Below are 26,531 nucleotides of genomic sequence, written 5' to 3' on the forward strand. Positions count from 1 at the left end.
TACATTATGCACTTCTATAGCAATGACAAGATTGTCAGTTAATAACACAGGATCTGAAATATGTTCTATAACACAATACACAGTTTGTCATGTACGTTATAGCTGTTTACATGTCTTCGTACAAGCCCAAATCTCTCTAATCTTATCTCCATAGTCCTTACGCTAAATGTACATTGGTGGCAGTAGAATCGTTCTGCAGTCATGCTCATATGCTGATACTCTAAATTTTCTCAGTACTGCTCCTCGAAAAGAAGATCGACTTACCCCCAACGACTCCCATCTGGGTTTCCGACACATCTCCGTAGTACGTGCGTGTTGTTCGAACCTACCGGTAACAAATCAGCAGCCCATCTTAGAATTGCTTCTATGTCTTCCTTTAACTCGACCTGGTGCGGATCCCAAATACTCGAACAATACTCAACAATGGGTCGCTCTAGTGACTTACATGCGGTTTCCCGCACAGACTATCCAACTTCCCTAAAATTCAAAGGCGAGATTGCACTGCGTCCTTAGAACACCATAGTCAACACTTCTAGTTGCAAACCTACCAGTTTAGCCGGCCGAAGTGGCCGTGCGGTTAAAGGCGCTGCAGTCTGGAACCGCCAGGCCGCTACGGTCGCAGGTTCGAATCCTGCCTCGGGCATGGATGTTTGTGATGTCCTTAGGTTAGTTAGGTTTAACTAGTTCTAAGTTCTAGGGGACTAATGACCTCAGCAGTTGAGTCCCATAGTGCTCAGAGCCATTTGAACCTACCAGTTTCTCGCAACCATAGTCGTAGCTGGACGAAAACGGTATGTGATGTCATAGATACAACAGGGACTTACGACGGCGCCCTCTTCACAGTTTTTGAGCGTACCGTGAAGCGGGAGATTTGGAAGTGATTTTTAAACTTATTTTATATCGCAACGGAAATGGGTTCCTTATTAAAACTTTATCTACAAAGTACTAAATCCTATCTACAACCGCTAAAGGTCTGTAAAAGAAATTGTGAAACTCCCTGTTGCTTTATACTCAGTTCTGAAAGAGTTTTCGATGTTGAGGGCTAGAAACATTGCCAGTATATATACTTAGCAACTGTACGACTTACACATCATCTAATCAATAGAATATTTCTCTTTCGTATCACGCACAAATTTGAGACTTCTTTTTCACATGCACACATAAGAAATTTAACCATTATCAATTTTCATATACTTCCCTGACACATTACTGAACGAGGTGGAGCAGTGGCTAACACACTGGTCTCGCATTCAGGAGTACAACGTTTCAAATCCCCGTCCGCCCATCCGGATTTAGGTTTTCTTTGATTTCCCAATTCGCGCGAGGTAAACGCCAGGACGGTTCCTTTGAATGGAGCATGGCCTATTTAATTCCCCATCTTTTCGTAGTCCAAGTTTGAGTTCTGTTTCTAATGACTAAGCTGTCTAATAGCTCAAATGGCTCTGAGCACTACGGGACTTAACTGCTGTGGTCATCAGTCCCCTAGAACTTAGAACTACTGAAACCTAACTAACCTAAGGACATCACATACGTCCATGCCCGAGGCAGGATTCGAACCTGCGACCGTAGCGGTCGCGCGGCCCCAGGCTGTAGCGCCTAGAACCGCTAGGCCACTCTGGCCAGCTGACTAAGCTGTCAATGGGACATTTAACTCTGACCTTCCTTCCCCCTTCCTTCATAGCAGATTTTCTTAAATTTAACTACATACTGGTGAGTTTTCATCACATGTAACATTACGCAGTTCAACAGCGTGTTATGCTTAACACGTCAGTATTAAATTAGACGATTTCTTTGTATTTCAGTTCCACTTTTCACGACGGAGAATGAAATAATCTATAAATTATTGAATTAAAAATTCCATTATTAAACCAAAAAATAACAAATTATATCAGTTTCCCTCCATTCAGAAGGCTGTAGCACGCAGCGACTGTTATATTGTAAATAATAGATTTCAGCTATCAGTCGTCCTTTTTTAATTCAATGAACTGTGAATGTAGCCAGACCAACAGGGATTACATGCATTGATCAAAAATGATACTGCATTGAGAATGGCTAGTTTCTAGCTGAAATCTAGATCTGCCAATAAAATTTAAAAAGGACAACTGATAGCTGAACTCTATAATTTCATTTGTTCCGCTCAGTTTAAAAGAGAGTATATTTTTATTCACGCTAGAGCAATGTACTAGCTGTAGTCCTTTCTGCTTTCAATAAAATCTTTTGAAGATCTCAGGGATCTCAGGGTTGCCTTAAATGGAAATGAAGTGTTTCATCTTTTAATATTCACCACTGGAGTAAGATTCGTAAATTTATTTCTGTTACAGAGAAATGTCTTTGTACAGGGGGGTGGACAAGAATATGGAAACACGAAAAGCAACACATTTTCATGCCTAATACGGTGTAGCAAAACCACTGGCATTCAAAACATCTTCCAGTCATCTCGGAATGGATGATTACAGGTCTTGTAAGATTCTCAAGGGAGTATTATACCATACTTCCTGCAAAATAGCGGCAAGTTCAGATAACGACGATGGAGGTGCATAGCGCTCACGTAAGCTTCGCTTCAATGCAGACCACAAAGGTTCGATAATACTGGTATCTCGTGAGTGTAGTGGCCACGGGAGATGCAGCAGTTCATCCGCGTGCTCACAGAACACGTTCTGGACGATGAGAGCTGTGAGAACAGGGGCCATGTCATCTTGGGACACAGCATCACAAGTGGGGACCAAACTCTATACTATGGATTGGACCAGATCAACCAAGACTGTCACATAATCTTTGACATTTAGCGGATGATGTTTTTCCGCTTTCCCTGTGTGCGGTATAAATCTTCTTCCTCTTTAAACACCAAACACTTTGGCTTCCTTGGATACGGAAGCACCTACCGTAGGAACATCAAAAATTCGCCCACGTTCGAATTCACTTATCTTGGACACAATACACGCACAGCTACACGGAATGCTGTTCTGACCACGACTGACGCTTTCAACGAAACACGAACATTGCACAGGTGCCGTGCGTTGTCAAATACAACAGCACAACCTGCAGCCTGAACTAGCATCTGCATCTGAGTTCAAGAATTCATTTCTCGCCGTGTTTCCATAGTTTTGTACAACTCCTGTAGTACTTACTGTAGAAGAAAAAGCGACGCATTTCCTTTATCACTACATTTGGATTTATTTTTAAGGGTCTTACGATAAGCCCAATGAAAGGCACTCATTGTCTGTGGGCGGGATCAGGGGGAAAAGGGAAGGGGTGGGGTGAGCGATGGGACGCAGCCCCAAATCCTCCCGCGGTCAGAAAAATGGTTCCGGATCCTCACAAGCCCGCAAGGGTCTGAAAAACGATGGGACCGAATCCTCCCGTTTGAAGCAAGTAGCAGTTCTAAACGTTATGAATACTCCAAGCAGGCAACAGAAAGCATATGAAGTACAGTAGAAGATGCAAAAAATTTTAGTGTGTATTGTATGTTTAAAAGTTTTATCTTTTATCTTATTGAGATAAAGTCCAGTCGGCACAGCGCCAGCGACTAAGTCCCGCTCAAGGTCACGCGCAAAGCGTGCATAAGTGAATCTATATTTTTTGTTTGAAACATGGGAGGGGTAGGGGAAGGAGATAAGGAACATGGCAGAGATAACTATATTATTGTCTATAATACAACATACCTTGTGTCAGTTTGGGAGGATTCGGTCCTGTTACCTGTTTACCTACCTTGTTTCCGGACCATTCTTGGCCGCGTCCGAGCGTTGTCCGCAGAATGGTACGTCCCTCGCGAGGTAGACTGATCTAGTACCAGCTCTGAATAAAACAGGTAGGGTATTACTCGACAATAAGGGTACAACAAATATTTTAGAACAAAGTGGCTTTCATAGAAGCATCGTTAAGCACCGCAGAAAATAATATGTTTCCCAATCAAGCAAAAATGCTGCAATTAGATTATATAGAGAGAACGCAGCGAGAGACTGCAAAACACTGATTCAGTTTCTGGTGATCTTTTCTAAAGGAACGCCATCAGCGTGATGTACAATGCGGTCTTCTCTGAATAGCCAAGAAGAGTTGAACGGTGAAACAACTGGAAGCATTAGAAACCGGCATGTGTATGACACAGATACCAGGTTCAAACTGAACAAACAGTTTCACATTCCAGTCCTCAGTTTGCAAAATCGGTCAAATTAGCATATATGTTTCAGTACCCGCTCGCCAACCATTGAGACTCTACAATATCATCACCGATTGACAGCAAGAACGCTTGGTTGAACATGAGCGAGCTGTGAGGGGACAGCTGTGTGAAAGAAGCGCACTCTTTCCACAAAAGCATATTAGGGATACACGTCTGTTCGATAGTAGTCATTTATTAGTTCGATAGTAGTTATTTCTTTAGGATGCTGCTTGTATAAAATGATACTGCAGAAATAACTGCGTTTACACTCGCAGGCAGAGGAAAAGGCTTCTTTTCGTAGGAAGAAAATAGGAATAAAAGGGACAGGAGAACTCACATTTTGCGCCCCCTCCACGGCTGCTATGTTGGCAGGGGACTATCTCGCCACGGCCTCAGTACAGCCCCTACAGGAGCGTCTAGCAACACGCATTTTTTTTTTTCTTATCTGCACGTACAGGTTGACAATTATTGAACTGTATGAAATAAAATCGTCAAAACTTCTCGACGGTTTGCGCTAGGACGTTCAAACTGCACAGTTGGCCGAGGGGCATGATGGGAATTAGTATGCGCAGTATGGTTTGGTTTAGCGACGAAGCCCACTTTCATTTGGATGGGTTCTTCAACAAACAAAATTGGCGCATTTGGGGAACTAAGAAACGGCATTTTGCAATCGAGAAGTCTCTTCACCCCCAACGACTGACTGTGTGGTGTGCAGTGTCCAGTCACCGAATAATCAGTGCGATATTCCATGATGACACACTGACTACCGAACGGTACGTGAAGGTTTTGGAAGATGATTTCATCCCCATTATCCTAAGTGTCCCTGATTTCGACAAGATGTGGTTCATGCAAGACGGAGCTCGATCGCATTGAAGCAGGAAAGTGTTGGACGTCCTGGAGGAGCACTTTGGGGACCTCATTCTGGCTCTGGGGTATCCACAGGCCAGTGGCATGGGCCTCGATTAGTCGCCATATTCTCAGGATCTGTACACCTGCGACTCCTTTTTGTGGGGCTATAGTAAAGACAAGGTGTACAGCAACAACCCCAAAACCATTTCTCAGTTGAAAACTGTCATTCAGGAGGTCATCGACAGCATCGATGTTCCGACACTTCAGCGGGTCATGCAGAATTTCGCTATTCTTTTGCGCCTCATTATCACGAATGATGGCAGGCATGCCGAACGTGTCATAACCTACATCCGAGTATCAGTAGTGACGTTTACATGTTGAATAAAGTTTGTGCACGGCGTAGTTTGTAGCTAATTCACATTTTTTTCATATAGTTCAATAATTGTCACCCTGTAAAACTCTCCTGGGTTTCGTTCGTACTTTTCGCTTCCTTGATCAACCTATTCTCCCTCAGAAGGTCGTATAACTCCTTATAATGCTGTTGTTGCTTAAAAATACAGGGTGTCTCAGGAGAAATAGGCAGGCGCGCTCATGCAGAGCAAAAAACTGCATATGGACACATACCATGTTCTGAAGGGTTTTCGGGTAGAATACATTTAAAGTACATTTGTTTTTGGGGTAGTGGCTGGCACGTATTTGTCGGGGTAGTACAAATAATTCATCACGAAAATTGCCATACCTTACGCCATTAGATGTTAGTTTAAGGGGTTGGATGAAGTCTCAGGTGTAAAATCGAAAGGCGAATACGACGAAGTGAACTGCTTGCTCGAATCATGATAGCTGCTGCCCTCATCAGGGAACGCGCAGAGGTACTCGGGAAAGTAAAACATGTTCTCCCACGAGAGCACAAATGCATTGAAGTTGCCGGTGGGACGTTCGAACATATATTGTAAACTGTACGACAGCAGTAATGTAACGTTTACCATAGTGCTTACACGTGAATGTATTACAGATACGTATTTTTCAACTGATGTCTGCAAAAACTTATGCTGTACTTTTTTCTAACTGTCGTACATATGTAAACCTGACAATGTATTAAATGACACAGAAAATAAATAACAATATACATTTAGATGTGTTCTACCCCAGAAACCATTCGGAATAAGGCGTATGTCCATATGAAGTTTTTTGCTTCAAGTGAACGTTCCTGTCATATCCCTGAATCTTGACCATTCCTCTTCGTACACCCAACTGGCACGAAAAACTTTAATGTCGTATTTGCACGGTTCATTTAGCTAGATCTTGACCATGCATTGTCCCAGCAAGCACCGTGCCGCAGTGGCTACGCAATGCAGGAGCGGGATTCACATCCCGTCTCGCTTTCGAGACAAATTATCCTAAATCAAGAGAATAGTGCAACAGTTCTTTGAAAACTCGACGGCCGACATCTTCTCCACCCATGGTTCAAAGTGATATTACGTTGCGTTTCTACCCCTTCCTTGCATTATCATTTTAATTATATTAAACGTTGTAGCTCGTTGAGGCATTCTTTACAGGAAGTTACAATATTCTGTACAATTCAGCGTCTTCCAGGTTTCAAGAAAGAATGATCACTAATACTAATAGTGTAATTCGCAAACTCTCAATTAAAACTTCCTCTCGGTATTATCCGTTTCATGTCACAGCCCCTTCGCAAAAAATGTATTTTTCAGTTCCCGAATAACATAGACAACCCCATGACCAGGATACGAGTCAAGTGATGATTAGTGAGATATTGTGATAACACTAACAAAGTTTCATGAAAGAAGTTGTCGGTACACATGACGACATCTATTTCAGGTATTCTTATCGGTACGTCAGTTATAGCTTTGCGATTGTCAGCTTCCATCTGTGATTGCAGACCATCGTTGTTTATGGTTGCTAATGTGCGCTCTTGTAATTCACTTCAGAGATAGGATTACACCGCCGCATTGTAAATTACTGAGCCGGCATAGTGTGGCGCACAAATATTCTGCTGATATTAGTAATTCCTTTTTTATGTAATGTCAAGTTTAAACTTCTAAATAAATAAAGTCATTTAACTTAGGGTACATGGTTGGTCTACTCAGTCGGGAGGCAAGCTGACATTCAACTCGCTAATCCCTTATTCGTGGCCGGCCGGAGTGGCCGAGCGGTTATAGGCGCTACAGTCTGGAACCGCGCGACCGCTACGGTCGCAGGTTCGAATCCTGCCTCGGGCATGGATGTGTGTGATATCCTTAGGTTAGTTAGGTTTAAGTAGTTCTAAGTTCCAGGGGACTGATGACCTCAGAGGTTAAGTCCCAGAGTGCTCAGAGCCATTTGAACCATTTTGAACCCTTATTCGTGTTCAGAAGTGTATTTGTATTGTTTCTCTAGTACCTGGCAGACGTATCTCCTTTTCTGCCGAATGTTGCTATATAACAATATGAAGTTACACATTTTTTCTATTGCTTCAGACGCAACTTCTCTCCCACCCACATTTTTCTATTCCACATTTGCTGTCTACACCTCTGTCTCTTGCTACAGAATTACAACATCCCTAAACTACAGTATTATCGCGTCTTTTGGAACATCGATTTTGATTCACAGCTACTTTACGAGTTTTATCTTCGTCGTGAGTCTCTTATTTGGGAAGATTCGCATCCGTTTGAGTTATTTACTTTAGTTTGTTTAGTTGCCTTTGTGATATATTGCCGCATTTTTTATAGTGGTTGTAATTGCATATTTCCTTTGGGCGCATCAACATTCGCAGCCTACATAAGTAGTATTACAAATCAAATAACACAATTTCAGAGACTTTACTGGTCTCATACAGATACGATTATACACACACACACACACACACACACACACACACACACACACACACACTTTCGAGGCTGAGCTGCTATTCCAGAACATGGAGAGCCTCGGCAATGCTGCTCGCATGTAAGCGGCAGTTCAAAGTAAACTGGGGTGGCAGTGCGGATTTGGATCGGGGAGAGAAACGTGCCAGGGTAATCCGTGTAGTTGTGTGAACCGCTGTGTCAAGGTGGCTTAGTAGCTAACGTACCTGCCTAGTAAGCAGGATACCCGGAATCGATTCCTGGCCTAAGTACAAATTTTCACTCGCTGCAGTCTATACACATGAAAATATTTTACTTCCGCCGGTTGTATTTACAGGGGCGGCCAAATGAAAACGATACAGATGGAAAAAAGTCAGTCAGCTGTTTATTATTTCAAAAGTAATTGCCGTAACTGTTAATACGAGGGTTGGAACTTAAATAGGGAAATACGGAAGCGTCCGATCCCACCCGTCTGCTTTGACCCATGACGTCACAAATATGGCGGAAACAAAAACAAACACACACACTTGCCACAAGAAGCCTAATGACACTAACGGGACAAGCGCGGGAAATGGGGTGTTTTGGGTGGGGGGCAAACTAAATATAAACAAATTTAGACGCCTTGCGTAGCTACAACGTGTAAGTGAAGACAGCCATGCATGAATACCCACCCACCTCCCCAAGGGTCGTAACCCCCGCAACCCATAGAAGATAAAGATGCTTCAGTAGCTGATTAGTGTTTTTTGTCTTAAAAAAAAATCTCACGGGATAGAACGAACAGATCAGAAAGATAAATATAATAAACTAAAACAGAAATTCGAGGAAATAGATAATTAAAATACGTAATAAGTGTTTTTATATTTTAAAAAAATCTCACGAGATAGAACGAACAGATCAGAAAAGTAAATAAAATAAGATAAAACAGAACTGGAGACAGCCACACTCAAACCAAACTCCGCGCCGTCATGACGTCACACACGACAACACCCTTACGTCACGGGTCAAAGCCGACGCGTTGGATCGGACGCTTCTGTCGACCCTTAAATAGTGGCAACTATTTATTCACAACCGATACAAAAGAGTTACATGTTTGCACCTGTTACTGTCCTTCAAAGTAGTCACCAACGTTGTGTAGAACCCGTTGCCAGCGATGTGGAAGGCGTAGTATATCGATAGCAGAGCCTGCTCAGTTGATGATGTGAATGGAGCCGTCTACTGCCTGTCGAATCTCTGGAACAGTTCTGAAGCGAATGCCACGAAGTCGTTCCTTCATCTTCGGAATCAAATCAAAGTAACAAGGACTCAAGTCTGGGTGGATGGTACAGTACTTCCCAGTCCCATCGAGCGGTCATAGCAGCTACAGCTTGCGCTGTATGCGCCCGCGCATTGTCGTGCAAAATGATGGGTGGGTTGCGCAGAAAGTGTCGCCACTTCTATCGCAAAGCTGGTCTCAGGTGATGCTCCAAAACGAACAGCAATACTGTGCACTGACGGCCTGTCGTGGAGGTACGTAATGCGCTAGGATAACACCCTCACAGTCGTACACGAGAATCACCGCAACTTTCACGTTACTGGGGCTCTGACGCACTTTCGACTTTCGCGGCGACCCAAATAACGCCACTCGTTGGATTGGCGTTTCAGTTTTGGCTTCGTGGCATACGCTTCAGAACTGTTCCAGAGATTCGACAGACAGTAGACCGCTCCATTCGCACCATCAACAGAACAGGCTCTGCTAACGGTATACTACGCCTTTCACATCGCTGGCAACGGGTTCTACACAACTTTGGTGGCTACTTTGAAGGACAGTAACAGGTGCAAACATGTAACTCTTTTGTATCGGTTGTGAATGAATAGTTGCCACTATTTAAGTTCCAACCCTCCCACATTTGTCCTCTGTGAGAAAAGACGGTCATTGCCTTCCTGGAAAATGTTTCTGTTTGCCTATGGAACCTTTATTGTACCCAAGCGTGCACCTCTTCGTTCGAAGCAAATTGACGGCCACCAATGTCTTTTTTAAGGGTTCCAAAATATGGAAATTGCATAGGGAGAGCCCGGCACTGTATGGAGGATGTTCTGCAGCGTACTTGAAACAACCTTGGCAGCATATGGACGGGCTTGGTAGGATTATGCAAAGCCAAGATCTAGCTAGATGAACAGTGCAAATACCACGCTAAGGTTTTGCGCTTGAATTATTGTCAGGAGATATACCTGGTGCCCCTAAAGGAACGGTCAATATTTAGTGATATGACAGGAAACATGGGCACGTTCACATGTGGCCAATGTTGTTTCGAGTATGCTGCAGAGTTTTCGCTGGGAAGCCCTTACACATCCTCCATACAGTCCTGATCCCTCCCCATGCGATTCCCATATTTCTGGAACCGTCAAGAAAGATATTCGTGGCCGTCGATTTTCTTTGGACGAAGTTAAGCCTGAGTACGCCCATGACTCCGTAGACAACGACAAACATTTTTCCACGAAGTCATTAACCGTCTTGTCTCACAGTGGGATAAATGTATTAACAGTTATGGCGTTTACCTTTGGAACAATGATCAGTTCACTTACTTCTTTAAGTCTGTATCATCTGACTGCCCCATGTATTATTTCCTGTCACCTCTCTTTTTCGCACTTCTCTCAAGACTCGCTTCATGTTTTCATTCGTTCAGAGACATACATCTTTGAGCCATTTTACCCCTTAAAGAGTTATGTACATAATTATTTAGTCATGCGGGTTACTTTGTCTACGTTCCGCTGCATTATTGACCATTCTACATTTCACCCTGATGCTGAAACAATGTACCTTTCCACGTTGATGCTATGTGAAAGTGATAAGGCAAAATACTTATCACAAACAATACTAGTGCCTATCAGTAGTCAATAGGTAAAGATGTCCTCAACCAGAAGATTGTTTTGAAAATCGCAGTGTTTTAGTTGGCACGTTTTTCTTTGAGGTGGACAATGGCCTTGCGCAGTGGTAATACCGGTTCCCGTCAAATCAACGAAGTTAAACGCTGTCGGGCTTGGCGAGCACTTATACAGGCGACTGTCCAGGTCTGCCGTGCGCTGTTGGTAAGTGGCGTGCACTCAGCCGTTGTGAGGCCAAGTGAGGAGGTACTTGACTCAGAAGTAGAGGCTCCGATCACGAAAACTGACAACAGCCGGGAGAACGGTGTGCTGACCAAATGACCCTGCATATCCGCAACCAGTGACGCCTACCGGTGAGGATGACACGGCGGTCGGTCAGTACCGTTGGGCTTTCCGAGGCTTGTTCGAATGAGGTTAAGTTATTACTATTGAAGGTAGAACGCCCTTGTATTTAACTGAATGTACTGACTTATCTAGCCTGTTATGGGGGAACCTACAGTTAAACGTGGACTCGAAACCATGGCATAACTTCGTTTGTTTTACGCTATCAAATCATTGCCAGAGGTGAAAGTAGCGACAAATTAAAGGAAAAAACCACAAGACCGATGCAGATTGAAACATGCATTTTAGGATTTGTAATCTGAAACCCACTTAGACCCAGTCATATTAATATACGTCGTTAATAATCTTATAAATTGATGAACGATATTGGCTTAAGAAATCTATTTGTTTTGCTGCAGATGTATCAAACCTAACAAGGCTAGTAGATCTTAATACAAACCAGGAATGACCTGCTCTTGAAGAAACAAAGACGTACTACGGACATACAAGGCGAATGTTTGAGGTGTAGCAGGACATCCTTTAGCAGCTAAACAGGAAGCTGTTTCACGAAGCATGTCACAATACAGATCGCTAGCTACATCCTGAGAAATATTTCACCACTCTTCCTGCAAAAACACACGAGATATGGAACTTCTGTTTCCCCCCGAGTACAAAACGTTAAAACAATTTACGCAGCTGAGTGACGTCTTCGACAACCGCCTATATTTCGACAGGAGCATACCCCGCCATTTTCAAGACACGTATGCAACGAGAGAGCGCTGTGCAAGGAAACTGAAAACCTCTGTATGCGGGGCGTAAGACGTAAGGACAACACACGCAAAGTAGACACTAGCGTTGCCACACAACCAAAGATGACCAACGACAGAACTTGTTGGTAGTGAATATTAATTACCAACGGGTGAGGTAGCATTAACTCCGCCCCTCTGTCACCATCCGGCTCAGCGTGAAGTGGTACTTCGTACCTTTGTTCATATGGGGTCAACAAATTTCATGCCCTGAAAGTTTTTCAGTTGAATTAATCCATCTCGAAGTCACGTTTCGACAGAATGGTTATGGTGAAAGACAAATTAAACTGGCGTTGCGCTATCGACCAACAGTGACTCCGATGAGTGGTGAAAATAACTAAAATAACTATGTGGCACCAAAGTCTACGGCCTCTCTGCCTTATGCAGGTAGCATTTCCAACAGAATTGGTCGTATTATGCGGAACCATGATATGAAATATGTTTTTCGCTAACCATCTAAGATTAGGGAACATTTTAGGTGCTACAAATGATGATCTTGGTTTTCGTAAGGTGGGTGTGTACCGTATTCCTTGCAGTTGTGCCATGTCATACATTGGTCAGGCTATCAGCGCCTTTGAGGGTCGGTGTATTGAGCGTGTCACACACACAACAAACGAGCAAATCTGCTGCTGCAGAACATCGCCTTGCCACCAGTAATCCTATGGAATATCAGCAACATGGAGACACTGGCATCCATTTCCAGCTATTCGGGTAGTGTTATTGAGGAAGTAGTCGACATTAAACTAGCAAGTGACCTTATGCATAGAAATGAAGGTTTTTGCTTAAATTCTGCTTGGAATCCTGTTCTTTCCCTTGTCAAAACAGAGGGACAGAGTTAATGCTACTTCACCCGTTGGCAATTAATAATCACTATTAATAACTTCTGACGCTGGTCATAATTGCTTGTGAGGTGGCACAACTATTCACGCGAAATGTGTGTGTGTGTGTGTGTGTGTGTGTGTGTGTGTGTGTGTGTGTATGGCATACCGAGGTTTTACATTTCCTTGCACAGTGGTCTCTCGCAGAAGAATGTGCACTCGCCGAAATATCGGCGGTTGTCGAAGACGTCATCCCGCTGCACTTCCATAGATTGTTTGAACACACGAGACATTGCATCGGTTGTGCAGTCTCGATCAACGGACCAAAACTGGGAGTCATCACAGATCAAGACTTATTGTCTGCACTACCATACCTTTAAAAAAAAAAGGAGTGTATTGTAGCAAGTTTCCAGAATAATAGGACAGAAAAACACATTACTGAAGTTGGAGGAAGTCTGTCTCCAACACGGCAGTGCCATCAGCGGTTATACTCATCAGCGTCTATGAGTCCACATTACTTCTGTCTGCATATGATAGAAATAATACAGCAGGTTACATGTAAGAGATGGAAGTGCCCTCGACTATTCAGGTTGAGTCGAAAACATGATAAAATTCTTATGGGTTGAATTTCTCACGTAATAACAAGAAGAAAAACAAATACCGACATGGGTCGGAAAATGCTTAGTTTCTGTGGTCAATTACGGCTGATCTTACACAAGCCAAACTTGTGTACAGGGGCCAGCTATCAATGTTTCTTACGCAACACACTACCTCGTTACTTGGACGATATTCCAGCGTACCTGGATGAGTGTAACAAAGTCTCTCGGCTGAGCACGGAAGGGAACAATGTTGTCAATTCATTGACATCCGTACGCACAATAAAGTTCGATAAGAACAGCTGTGTTGTTCCGTACAGAATTTATTCTCACGCTCCCTATTGACGCACGATGTTGAGTGAATTTGCTTTGTAGGACCATAAATATCTTTTCACCTGCCTGTGCAGTTTCAGTGCTAGCTTCACACATGCTACCGCGTAAAATAAACACGCCACACGGAGAGAGGCATAACGAGAATGAAGCACAACAGCTCTATTACAAACCGCAATTGTCTTCCGTAGCTGACACGCGTAACAGACACCTAAGGTTGCAATGCGATATTACTACGGTGAAGAGAACAGACGGCGTAACCATATTGATCCTCTAGCTGGTTGTTGTTATGGTACCTGTCCAATAAACAATTAGCTATTAGACACTCGGGTATGCTGATCATAATATATCCTGTCTGTCGGTCGAGGCATATGGTGGTCCTGCATATTTCAATGTTTTCCTGCTCCGCGTCTAGATCAGTTTGGTGGCTTCTGTGCTCACCCTGCATAAACCCACAGGACTTCTTTCTGGGGAGCTGTTTCAAGCCCATATTACATTATTTAAAACGATGAGCCAATACATTGTCGATTCGATATCTGAAATGTCGTGTAGAGATAAAGAACCTCGCAAAAATAGGAAGACGTCCTCAAAAGCCTCATCTGTGCAGCTGATTGAGGATATTACCTATCAAAGCGGTATTGTAAGTCTTCTCCATGTCAAAAAAGAGATAAGGAAAGAAACCAACTATTACACAATGCCTGCTGTATATCCGTCTCCAGTACGGCCAGGTTATCAATGACTGAATGATAGCTACTGAACCCCCACTAAAAACTACTAAAGAGTGATTAGGATTCCTACATCCAGATAAAGCGACGGTTGATCATACTCTCCAAGGATTATCTACGTATTTTGTGAGGGCAAAGCTACTCGGGCATGTATGTCCTTCCCGGGTTCCTAGGCGGCGATTTAAACTTCTTCTTTCCACAAGTCAACAAACTGTTCTGTCTGTCAGATAAAATTACGTAGGGCGAGGAAAATTTCTTTACTTCTCCCCATGAGACGCCATATCATTCTGCCTCAGTGACCAATCTGTGGCGCTGGGAAGTTGGAAATCAGCTGACATTAGCAGTAACTCCGGTGTAATTTGCCATCATTCACTGGGCTAAGTCACGAGACTCTCTGGAAATATTACATTTCGCATTGCAGCAACGACTGCACATATGGTTGTCTTGTGAAGCAATACTCACGCATACGAAGGGCTGAACATGAGAATATTTAATATTTGGACAGCTGAACACATATGTCACAAGTCATCTGCTCTCTGAACACCATGGTGTTATGCCCAAAATGTTAATACTTGAAACGACACATTGTGGTAGTTATGCAAGGTCTTACTTCCGCATAAGTGAAATCTGATATTATGCACTCGGTTAGTTTTGGTACTCTGGAAATAAGAATTCCAGTTCATCATTCACTAACTTCGTAATGATCTTTCTGTGTCCTCCACAAGATGCGGGACGCAGTCTATAAAAGTTGTTCCAAAGAAACACCGACAACCGTTGGTGACAGGTTCCTTACAGCAAAACAAGAAAGACATGGACTCCAAAACGCATATCTTAAAGAGTTATGAGCACTTGTTCAGTAGAAGAGCTCTGCTTCACAATAGCGAAGATGAAAAAGTATTCATAGCTCTTAAAGTATGCATTCTACTGGACTTCGACAAGGACTACGTAATGCTCCCGCATTACGCCACAACAATAGTTCCCAAGTAGACATCCATCAGCTCAACGTGGATATTAGCAGATATACGGCTCCATTCAGCAGTTAATTAGTATCTGAAGTTAGTACCTCAGACAGAGTCTTAGGACCCAGCTACAATGGCCATCAAGAAGAGCCAAACTGGACGTAATACAACTAATGATCAATGGATCCACGACTGTACCAAGATTTAAAGACAGATCAGTGTAAGTTGGCACTGATGTATATTGCCACACACAATCTTGGTATTACATCTGCGTATTGTAAAAATTTTATCAGTAAATCATAGTCAATTGTTGCTAGTCTGTGTTGCCGTCATTTTTGCAACAGTCACTGCCTAGTTGTATCTGGGCCCTGTGAAGACTTTGTATAGTTACTGCATCCAATCACACCACCTCACAACAGCAACTACTCGGTGGAAGGGAGATCCCTTCCTGACAAATTTATGTGTTTCATGCCAAGAGCATTTAGTGAATACAACAGATCTTGTCATTCAGCAACCTAGAATTTATTGCAATTACGACTAGTGGGTATCTCAGTATTTAAGGCCTATTCTCTGAGTAGTATGGCGTTTAACAACTTGTTTACTTGGACAGCTTTCGCTGACTATTCGGGAGTGTACACTTCTGTGGCCTTTAAATAGATTTTAGTGCCCTGTGAATACCTCTTCAAGGACATGAAGAGGTGACAATTTCTGGAAAGTGCTTTAATCACGTTTAATGACAGCGAATACACAGAATGCAGTCTACTGCTGCAGTCATTTTGTTTTTAAGGATTTCTCACATGAGCGACCCACGACAACTCTCCCGGTTTTTTGGCTGAGGATACTGCTCATAAGAGAACTCGAACCGCTGTGAACGTTTGTGACACAATTACTACGAGTTGTTTGGGGAATAAACGCCAATACAGATAGTTTCTCTTGTAATCTTGACAAGCTAAAAAGCCTAAACTTTGGGGGCGCCAGGTGCCCCAAATGATGCGCGGTAACAAGTGTTTTGCTTCATCGGTGCGTAGCACACCTTGTGGTTGAAGGTATTCTGATAGGAAATTGCACAATCCTAGCAGCCCAAGCTATTAAGCCAAGATTCTCGATTTCTGAGAAACACAACTTCCCATCGCCTGGATTTGATTTGGTGTCACGATCACATGGTCTATGACTTCGCAAATTAGTTTTGTGTGGACTGCGTGCCGTGCTTATTGTTGACATGTTGGTAGTAAACCAGTCAGTTGTTACTAAATAACTTTTATTCTAAGGAAAAACAATCGGATTGGATGGCGAGGTCCTGGCCCACTGTTAACGCGACTGCTGGATCCCACTCCCGAGTATTTTTTCTTTATTTATTTACATGCAGTCGTTGGCGTATCAAATCCTAGTGTAAACTGAAGACTAACTGGTTGGCAGCGACCTGGCGGCCTGTCTCACTACACAACAAACAACAGGGTTTTTCGAAAGGGGGGAGGGGGGAGGGGAGGGGGGATTTGTGTCGCTATCATGCATGTACTGAAACTACGAGTTGTCACATTGAACAGCTGATATGAGCGTAAGTTGTTATATGGTGTAAGTTTTTTATGTCAATCAAAAAAAAAATCATTCAAGACCAAGAGTTTCTTATCTCAAAGCACTGAGCTTACGATCTTCTAATATCTGTATAATTTTGACTATACAGGTTTGAGAGTTTCTGTATAGCGCAGTATTATACGCGATCCTGAAGATACAAGAGCAGCGAGACATCATCATATATGGAATTTCTCGTCTGCTCGTCGTCTTCGAAGCGTAGCAAAGTGATGCAAATTATTCAGGACACATTTCTACTCCAACCGCATGAGACACGTTTTTCATTCTGGTATGTATCACGGCACAGGGAAATCCATGCAAATAGGTTAAGTCGACATAGCAGCCAAACATATCTTCAAACACCATAATTTGAGAGAATGTGCCACATACTTGGAGGCTGATATCTCGTTGTTGAGCATGATAAACAAAGATTCATACACCACATTTAAACAAAATGCATTTTACAGTTTTGACGGGAGGGCAGAAGCAAAAGTAAGTACTCAATTTCAGCTGACCAAGGGACGAGAATAGTACAACTCATGAAATGTTATGGGATTTATGGGTCCGCATATAGGCAAAAAATTTGTTTATTCTCAACAAAGATGTTTCTACGAGAGTTCAACATCACCGTTTTTCTTTTACTTTTTAGAATTTTGAGTACTGTCTGGACTTCAGCATAATTATTTTGGTTTGACATTTTAGTGGCTCAGAATGGCTCTGAGCACTATGGGACTTAACAGCGGAGGTCATCAGTCCCCTATAACTTAGAACTACTTAAACCTAACTAAACTAAGGACATAACACACATCCATGCCCGAGGCAAGATTCGAACCTGCGACCGTAGAGGTCGCGCGGTTCCAGACTGACATTTTAGTGTGCTGCAGAGCTGGCGTCTCCTCTTTTCTAGTCCGATGCTCAAACAGCCTCGTTTTTCTGGCGCACAATTTTAGGCTTTCCTGTCTTCCATTCCTCATTTTTCTCTTGAGCTTCATAGCTGACGGATAATACTTGTAGTTTGGAGGGAGAGGGAGAGGGAGAGGGAGAGGGAGAGAGAGAGAGAGAGAGAGAGAGAGAGAGAGAGAGAGAGAGTTTGAGTGCTGTCAACAGGGAACGTTATACTTTAATTCCAAAGAAAAATTTTTATCAGTTTTAATCAGAGCCAGCCAGATTTTAAGTTTTTCTTGTGTCATTCAAGGCAAATCCCAGAATGATATTTTAAAGGAGTCCACTGCCTGTATCGCCTCCCTTAATAACCGATATATCAATCGCACATTAAACCTTCGAAAACAGAAAGTTATACATGTGTCCCGTCTGTTATTAATCAGTCTACCGCATAAAACTGAACTGCTACGGGTAACTGACGATATTGGCTTAACTCTATTTTGTTTTAATTCCTGTCCGCAGCTCGTGGTCGCGCGGTAGCGTTCTCGTTTCCCGCGCCCGGGTTCGATTCCCGGCGGGGTCAGGGATTTTCTCTGCCTCGTGATGACTGGGTGTTGTGTGATGTCCTTAGGTTAGTTAGGTTTAAGTAGTTCTAAGTTCTAGGGGACTGATGGCCATAGATGGTTCAAATGGCTCTGAGCACTATGGGGCTCAACTGCTGAGGTCATAAGTCACCTAGAACTTAGAACTACTTAAACCTAACTAACCTAAGGATATTACACACATCCATGCCCGAGGCAGGATTCGAACCTGTGACCGTAGTGGTCGCGCGGTTCCGAACTGTCCGAGAAATGGACGTGTATTTGTGTTACATATTTTAAAGATTCCTTATTTTTGGACGTGCACAATGTGAGTGCCGTTAAATTCTCAGAGAACTGGTTGAGCACATCCCATCGTGTACTTTATGGCGGCACACAAGCACAACATTTACAAAACGTGGTCGACATTGACGTAAATACCGTAAAAACGCATTAGTTTCAAAGACGTTAAAGTAGTAAAGATGTTAGGCTACTGACGCTGTTTGTTATTTATTTCATGTTTGATTGCGAATATGATGTTACGTAATTTCAGTGCTGTTACCATCAAACAGAATGACGGTTCATCTACATATCTCTCGTACTAAATTCTTACACTATTTATTTGATTACTGGATGAGAATTTCTGCTCAGTATGGTTACTGTAAACATCAGCTAAAGGTCCAGCAAGACTTTTCCCCCTTGGTGTTGCAGTATTTTGTTTACAGGTTTTGCTATTAAAGGTCCTAGGCGCTTCAGTCCGGATCCGCGCTGTTGCTACGGTCGCAGGTTCGAATCCTGCCTCGGGCATGGATGTGTGTGATGTCCTTAGGTTAGTTAGGTTTAAGTAGTTCTACGTCTAGGGGACTGATGACCTCAGATGTTAAGTCCCATAGTGCTCAGAGACATTTGAACGATTTACTATTAAAAACAACATAATTACGAGACATTACAAGTGTGAGAATCTCTCGTAACTCATATACAAGTATTTCAGGTTAGTTGAGCTTTTTATGTTCTAGTAGGTCATTTTTCAATACGTTAACAGTTTCTTCTACTGGGATATTAGTATAAAATTGAATTATATTTAATGAGCAACGTCTAGCCATTACTGGTATGTGTATGCCTTTAATATTGTAATGGCGCGACGGAGCGTCAACATCAGTATTAGCCAAGAGGGCCACTTCTGCCTCATAATGGTGTGTGCCGGAATTTATGAGTTGGGATGTTCCAAAACCGCTTTGTTCGCGGAATCAGAATGCTCTTTCAATAACAACATTCTTTAATAAGCGCGGCTTCCATACAAGAGGTCGATGTCTGCGCCCAAGAATCGGCCAGTGCACGTGAACCCTGGGAGCGGCAGTATGCCACCTCAGCATAACACAGCAGGTGGTATGTGTGCCCTTCCTAATGCAAGATAACTGTCTGCTTAGCATCAGCATGGTGAAACTGCTGAGTGATGAACACGGCATGGGGTCCGAGTGCTGGGTAGGGCTATGCAGATGCTCTGCTTTAAACCCAGGACCCTTGGAGTCGGCCAGAGTGACAAGTGATGACTCCAAGACACAGGTCTCTTCTCCTCTGGTGAAAGTCGAAAGTTCAAGTACAAGTGCTGCTAATAGCTGACGCAGGGGATTCATTTAAACTCTCCAGGACTGGGTATGTTCTGACAGGAGCCCACTTCCCTGCACGTAGACAGCTCTGGAAGCGCAGCATTGCGCCACAGCGTGAAGTGACCCAACCCACTGCTGCAGTAGACAACTGCGTTGCAGAGTTCTACGCCATTTTCCTAGAACCCAGTTACAGGACTTTGTCTGTACTGGGCCAATACACTCCTCAACTGGTTGCGATGCCTTGCAGCGACTGATGCCACAACAATAAATTCTACTAAATCAACTTCGTTTTTGATCATATAACTGCTTTCAAAATTGACAGTGGAAAGAAGGTCTTTCAGTTTCTGCTTATTCTGTATGCCGGGTTATTTATTGCGTTTACTAGCGGTTGTATGGGGCAGCTTTCTTTTTTTTCTGGCTCTGAGCACTATGGGACTTAACTTCTGAGGTCATCAGTCCCCTAGAACTTAGAACTACTTAAACCTAACTAACCTAAGGACATCACACACACCCATGCCCGAGGCAGGATTCGAACCTGCGACCGTAGCGGTCGCGCGGTTCCAAACTGTAGCGCCTAGAACCGCTCGGCCACCCCGGCCGGCCCATTTGTAGGCCTCCAGCGGTACAGTTCATTCCACTAGGAGAGGAAGTTAAAGATTAATATGACTGAGAGCTACCATTCACTACTGGTGGTGCATTCAAATTCTAATAATAGCAACATAATCTGCTCATAAACGCCGGCCGCGGTGGTCTCGCGGTTCTAGGCGCGCAGTCCGGAACCGCGCGACTGCTACGGTCGCAGGTTCGAATCCTGCCTCGGGCATGGATGTGTGTGATGTCCTTAGGTTAGTTAGGTTTAAGTAGTTCTAAGTTCTAGGGGACTGATGACCACAGCTGTTAAGTCCCATAGTGCTCAGAGCCATTTGAACCATTTTTGCTCATAAACAGACTTAAAGCTCTGAATACTTGAGTCACTAGCAGACTTCTTGCAGATCATAGGCAAAAATAACTTCGGTTTCAGTTAAATTATTTTAAAAACACTAACTGCATATATTACTGGGTACATAAGAATAGAGTTAAAGAGGAAATTTGTGTTTTTATTAACGTCCTTAAAGCATGATAGATGAACATTTGGGATCGGATATTAAATATGCAATTAAATAGTAAACCTCAAATGATGTGTTATAAGCTTTCAGTCCGAAAATGGCTGTCAGACGTATTTTTGCCAGTTAGTTACGACAAAATTTTCTCTGATAAGGCCTCGGGGTCTACAGATCGTAAGCACGGCCCTGACTGGAACCTCACGCCACTCACTGCAACGATACTAAAGGAGCATATGCAAACTGGCGGAGCAGATGAGTAGTGAACAGGCTTTGACATCTCTTATAGTTCAGGCACTGAGTGTTGTGCAAGCCATCCGGCATTGGTCAAAAAATCTTAAAGAGATTTTCATTTAAGAGGTGAGACAAAAATTGTCATGCACACGTAAATGTGTATACCATACACTGAAGTACAAGATACAGTTCTTGGGCTGTTGCAATCACGCAACATCAGGCAGAAAAAGAGTTTACAGCACTAGTTTATATTGACAACACTACTGCAATGAATACGTCCAGAAGTCATATGTTACGTATCACGTTGTTTAATAGTATTAACAATACACATATCAATTGGTTCTACTAAGAAATCTGTCAGTACAATAGAAGGAGTTGCCCATATTCAGGCTCTTTGTAAAATTGCGGTAAACCGGGTATCTCCCCCGGACGGCACTTTCAAGGGGCGCCAAATTCATATTCTTGAAGAAAAAACCCTTATTTCACAAAGCGCACAGCGTCCGGCGCACGTTAGTCTATCGATTATCCATATGATTTTGAGACGCATCTCAGTTCGTTTTTGAATATTTTAACATGTTATAGGTTTTATTCTGAACGAATTATAAGTTGATTTTTGAATGCGCGCATAGTGAACGTGATTTTCTGCCAGGGGAATACCCATAGCATCTTGAATATTCTTCCCTGAAGACAAAAGGGGACGGGGCTATATGATCTGAGCCGAATAAACCCGAACGGGTAAATACCAATCGCTGTTTGTTTAAGTGGTTGACTGGGTGTGCAAATGATCAGCGTTGTTGTAATTATTAGCGAAATCCATAGATTCAGACTACCAGAATGGAAATAGAGGAATAACAGGTAAAAAAGATTACAAATTATCATCTCGGTGTATCCAAAAAAATGAAATTTTGACAGAAAATTGTTAACAGATCGCTTCACTACTAAGAACCAATTGCACAGTCCCCGGTTAGTAGCCGCTTTATGTTCTATTCTCGGAGCCGACCGATGTGGCCGAGCGGTTCTACGCGCTTCAGTCTGGAACCGCGCTGCTGCTACGGTCGCAGGTTCGAATCCTGCCTCGGGCATGGATGTGTGTGATGTCCTTAGGCTAGTTAGGTTTAAGTAGTTCTAAGTCTAGGGAACTGATGACCTCAGATGTTAAGTCCTATAGTACTTAGAGTCATTTGAACCATATATTCTCGGAAACGCGCGGAAAACGCCTTGTACGAACACGTAATTACGCCTAAGTGGAGAATAAACGCGGGATAACTGAACCGGTCATTCTGGCAACGTTAGTGAAGTTAAAAGGAGAGTAAGTTTTGACGATGGCCGGAACAGTCACAGAATTAGTGATGACAAGTTTGTTTGTTAGAGTGAGGGAGGAGAAGAAACTGGGACATGACGCAAATTGTCTGGAAGACTATGACGATTCCAAATTTATATAAAAATTTCGTACAACTATTTTTCGATCTCATGCATCAGAAACTGGAGCGCATGAATGAAATGTGAAACTATTTCCTACCATAAAACTTTTTGCTTGTAGTATACCTAATAAACATTTGATATTGGTATTTCGTGAATTATATTCTATCATCAGAATGAAATTTTCACTCTGCAGCGTAGTGTGCGCTGATATGAAGCTTCCTGGCAGTCGTGAGTTCGAGTCTCGGTCCGGCACATAGTTTCAACCTGCCAGGAAGTTTAATATTCTGCCGTGATATTTATGTAAATAAGGTTCATAAAAATGACCATTTGTGCCAAAACAGTCTCCTTATTTGGTGTGTGTTACAACTTCTGCAATATTAGAAAGGCTTATTTCGTTTTCTCTAGCAGACAGTGACAAAATTGACGTAATCAAATAGAGAAACCACACCCCTACTATTCGTATTCACAGCTTTTTCGGTACTGGACAACGATATTTTGATTTTTCAGGCAGCAAAACATTTGACCAACTTTGATGAGGTAATACATTCTTCGCAGAAAGCAAAGCACGCCGCGTAAAGCTGTAACAAGATTAGAAAGAAAGAACTGCTGGGAACTAAGGATTGAAGAAACTTGCTTGTCTCTTGTCCTTACTGCTTTTATGTTTCCCATATTTCATTTATGTCAAATAAAAGGAAAGTTATTAGCTAATAGGCAATAAAGAGTGGAAATTTTCTGAAGAGCTCTTATTCTCCCGGCCACAAATAATCCCACCCAGTATTAATTTTGAGTTTTTTAAGGGGTTTGGGGTGTGGGATAAGATGTCAAAGCGACCGACTGGGAGCAGAGGAGGCACCAGAGGACATTTTAATTTCCACTGTCCTGAATATAGCTTTGATGGCTTCCTTTACAAAATATACACGTTTGAATTACACACAGCGAAATATAGTGACGTGCGATAAAAGAATGTTGTGTGAAGAGGCGTGGCACTGCATTTTGGCACACTTAGGACCAAATAACATGTCTTACATTTCCTCGAACATATGTTTTATAAATCAAACTCTTCAAAAAGATTTGCGCTACAAAAGAACATATTTTTGAAAGATCGATTTTTTTTAATTTCTGACGTCCTATCCCAAACGCTCGAGGGGAGTTGAGGCTCCACTATCAAATTTTTTACCCCGGTTCGGAAATGTAGATCCGGGGCCGATTACGGAAACATGCTGAAAAGTAATGCTTCCGAGCTTTTTATGTGAAAACTCTTACAGCTTTTTTTAAAAAAATAGAGTCATTAACATTAGACATCTGTATTCTTCATTGTTTACATATCTGCAGAACTCTGGTGCTAAAGGGCTCCGAATTATACCGTATAATATGGCGACGGATAGCGTTACGTCTGTCGGTGAGTAACAGCGTCCTGTAAACAAGTTTCGAATTCGAAGAATTCGTCCACACAGGGAGCACCCTATCCTTCAGCATGACAATGCCAGACCGCACACGAGGGCCGCGAAGTGTGCAACAATCCGACGTCTTGGGTTCACTGTCAGCGACCAGCATCCATATAGTTCCGACTTGGCACCGCCCGCTTTTTATCTGTTTCCAAAGCTTAAAGGACACCTTCGAGGACTTCACTCTGATAGTGATGAAGCGGTGCAAGTGTAGCTGAGGTTGTGGCTCTGTCAACCCAAAGTCAAATATTCTACAGTGACGGTACTAACAAACTGGTTTCTCGTTGGGAGAAATGGGTTCGTCGCCGGGGCGACTGCGTTGAGAAATTAATATGTAGACATGGGGGAATAAATATGTAGAACGTTAATAACGTTTGTTTTATTTAAATACCTTTGATTTTTCACATAAAAGTCCGGAGGCATTAATTTTCAGCACATCTCGCATATCCAGTATTGATCCTACTCTTAACTGAAAACTTGTCTAACATGGAGAAGGTTTCAAGGAAGTTTGGTAAGAATATTACGCTGTGGTTTATAGATTCAACCAGTTAAACGTAAGGATACTTTTTCGTTCGACTATCTGGATTCGGAAGAGAAAATCATTGAAACTCACCTACCCTCGGGACAACGCCATTAGATACAACGATCACACAGTATCAACTCTGCTCATGTTCACCGACGCAGAACCAATTACCAGCCTTGAGGCATAAAGAAAATCTAAGATCAGAATGGCCAAACAGCAAAATTCTTAGCGGACTCAGATATTATTGCGCCTACACCCTTAAAATAAAGTAACGCAAATAATATAGCAAAATAAAGAGTAATAACGTTGATCGGTTACCTAAAGAAAGTATCTGTTTACCCTTAGAATAAGATGCGCCTGCCTCCAGTGCACTATCGATATCTGAAAGTTCTTACAATACAATGCCTGCCGGCCCGTGTGGCCGTGCGGTTCTAGGCGCTTCAGTCTGGAACCGCGTGACCGCTACGGTCGCAGGTTCGAATCCTGCCTCGGGCATGGATGTGTGTGATGTCCTTAGATTAGTTAGGTTTAAGTAGTTCTAAGTTCTAGGGGACTGATGACCACAGATTTTAAGTCCCATAGTGCTTAGAGCCATTTGAGCCAATACAATGCCTAAACATTAAGAAGAGCAGATTCCACTATTCTATTATATATTTGATCAGTATTTAATTAACAAAAATATCAACAATTCCCATAAAATAGTACGTAATCCCTATATGCTCATACCGTATTTCTCGTCTTTCAAATGTTGAACGAAGTGTCTGCAACATGTGGGGTCTGAACCAAACTTTTTTTTACTCACCCTACAAACCAGGATCATCTTATAGACAGTACATATCAACTCTCTGGATTGTGATATGGTGCGGTGTTTTTGGGAGGAATTCTTATGTTGCATGGAAATAATCCGTGTTGCAGGTAGTGATGCTGTTGAACACATATAATTCAGTTATTGATGGAATATGTGTGACATGTTTCGAAATGTGTACTATATTATCTTTGTGAATTGTAGCTTCATGAAAGCGGTGTGTTCGCTTTTAATTAGCTGATGATACAGATCAACCCCCTGTGCACTGTGTTTGGCAGGAATTCACATGTGGCGTGCATATGATACGTGCTGCAGACGCACAGTAATAATAATTTCGAGTGACTCAACGGTCTAGAGCAAGTCTTTCAGTTGGACGCCACTTCGGGGACTTGGGCGCACCTAACCTAACACAGTAATCATACTAGAGCAAAGGGATGTACAGTTTAAGGTGGAAGACGGACCACGAGTCGTTGCTAGCGAATCTTCACATAAAGGACACATGAAGGCTAGGTTAAATGCAGGCTGAAAAATTACTATGGTTTGACTGGGATTCAATCCTGTGACCTCCCGGTATACAGGCAAACTATTTACCACTAGACCACCAGCCCTGACATAAGCACACACTGAATACATTTAAGTCTGGAATACATTAGTTACAAGTAGAATATGTGCAACATACAGGCTGACTCAGGAGGAATGACACATAATTTTTGACGTGATCTACACGTGAAAATAAACTTGTTAACATGCGTCTGATTTTCGATCGTTATGGAACTGGAGCAGGTTGAAGACTACACATATCCATTAATGAATACGAAGAGAAGTGTGAATATCACTTACCGAAATACTGTGTAGGAGCTATGGTGGCTCCGGCCTGAGTGGCCGTGCAGTTCTAGGCGCTACAGTCTGGAACCGAGCGACCGCTACGGTCGCAGGTTCGAATCCTGCCTCGGGCATGGATGTGTGTGATGTCCTTAGGTTAGTTAGGTTTAATTAGTTCTAAGTTCTAGGCGACTGGTGACCTCAGAAGTTAAGTCCCATAGTGCTCAGAGCCATTTGAACCATTTTTGAAATGTATCGTGCCTTTCGTGAATAAAA

At 42.8% G+C, this 26,531-nt stretch overlaps 1 protein-coding gene across 4 annotated transcripts in view; it reads right to left on the bottom strand.

Moving 5' to 3' along the window:
• The window catches only part of LOC126470515 (constitutive coactivator of peroxisome proliferator-activated receptor gamma-like), a 750,708-nt gene that overhangs the window by 205,018 nt on the left and 519,159 nt on the right, over window positions 1–26,531 (bottom strand). For all 4 annotated transcript variants that reach the window (XM_050098423.1, XM_050098425.1, XM_050098426.1 and 1 more), the window contains one exon: window positions 3,709–3,795. In XM_050098423.1, the coding sequence (XP_049954380.1) occupies window positions 3,709–3,795 (87 nt within the window). The remainder of the gene's footprint in view (window positions 1–3,708; window positions 3,796–26,531) is intronic.

This window comes from Schistocerca serialis, chromosome 3 (assembly GCF_023864345.2).
Source record: "Schistocerca serialis cubense isolate TAMUIC-IGC-003099 chromosome 3, iqSchSeri2.2, whole genome shotgun sequence".
Taxonomy (NCBI): Eukaryota; Metazoa; Arthropoda; class Insecta; order Orthoptera; family Acrididae; genus Schistocerca; species Schistocerca serialis.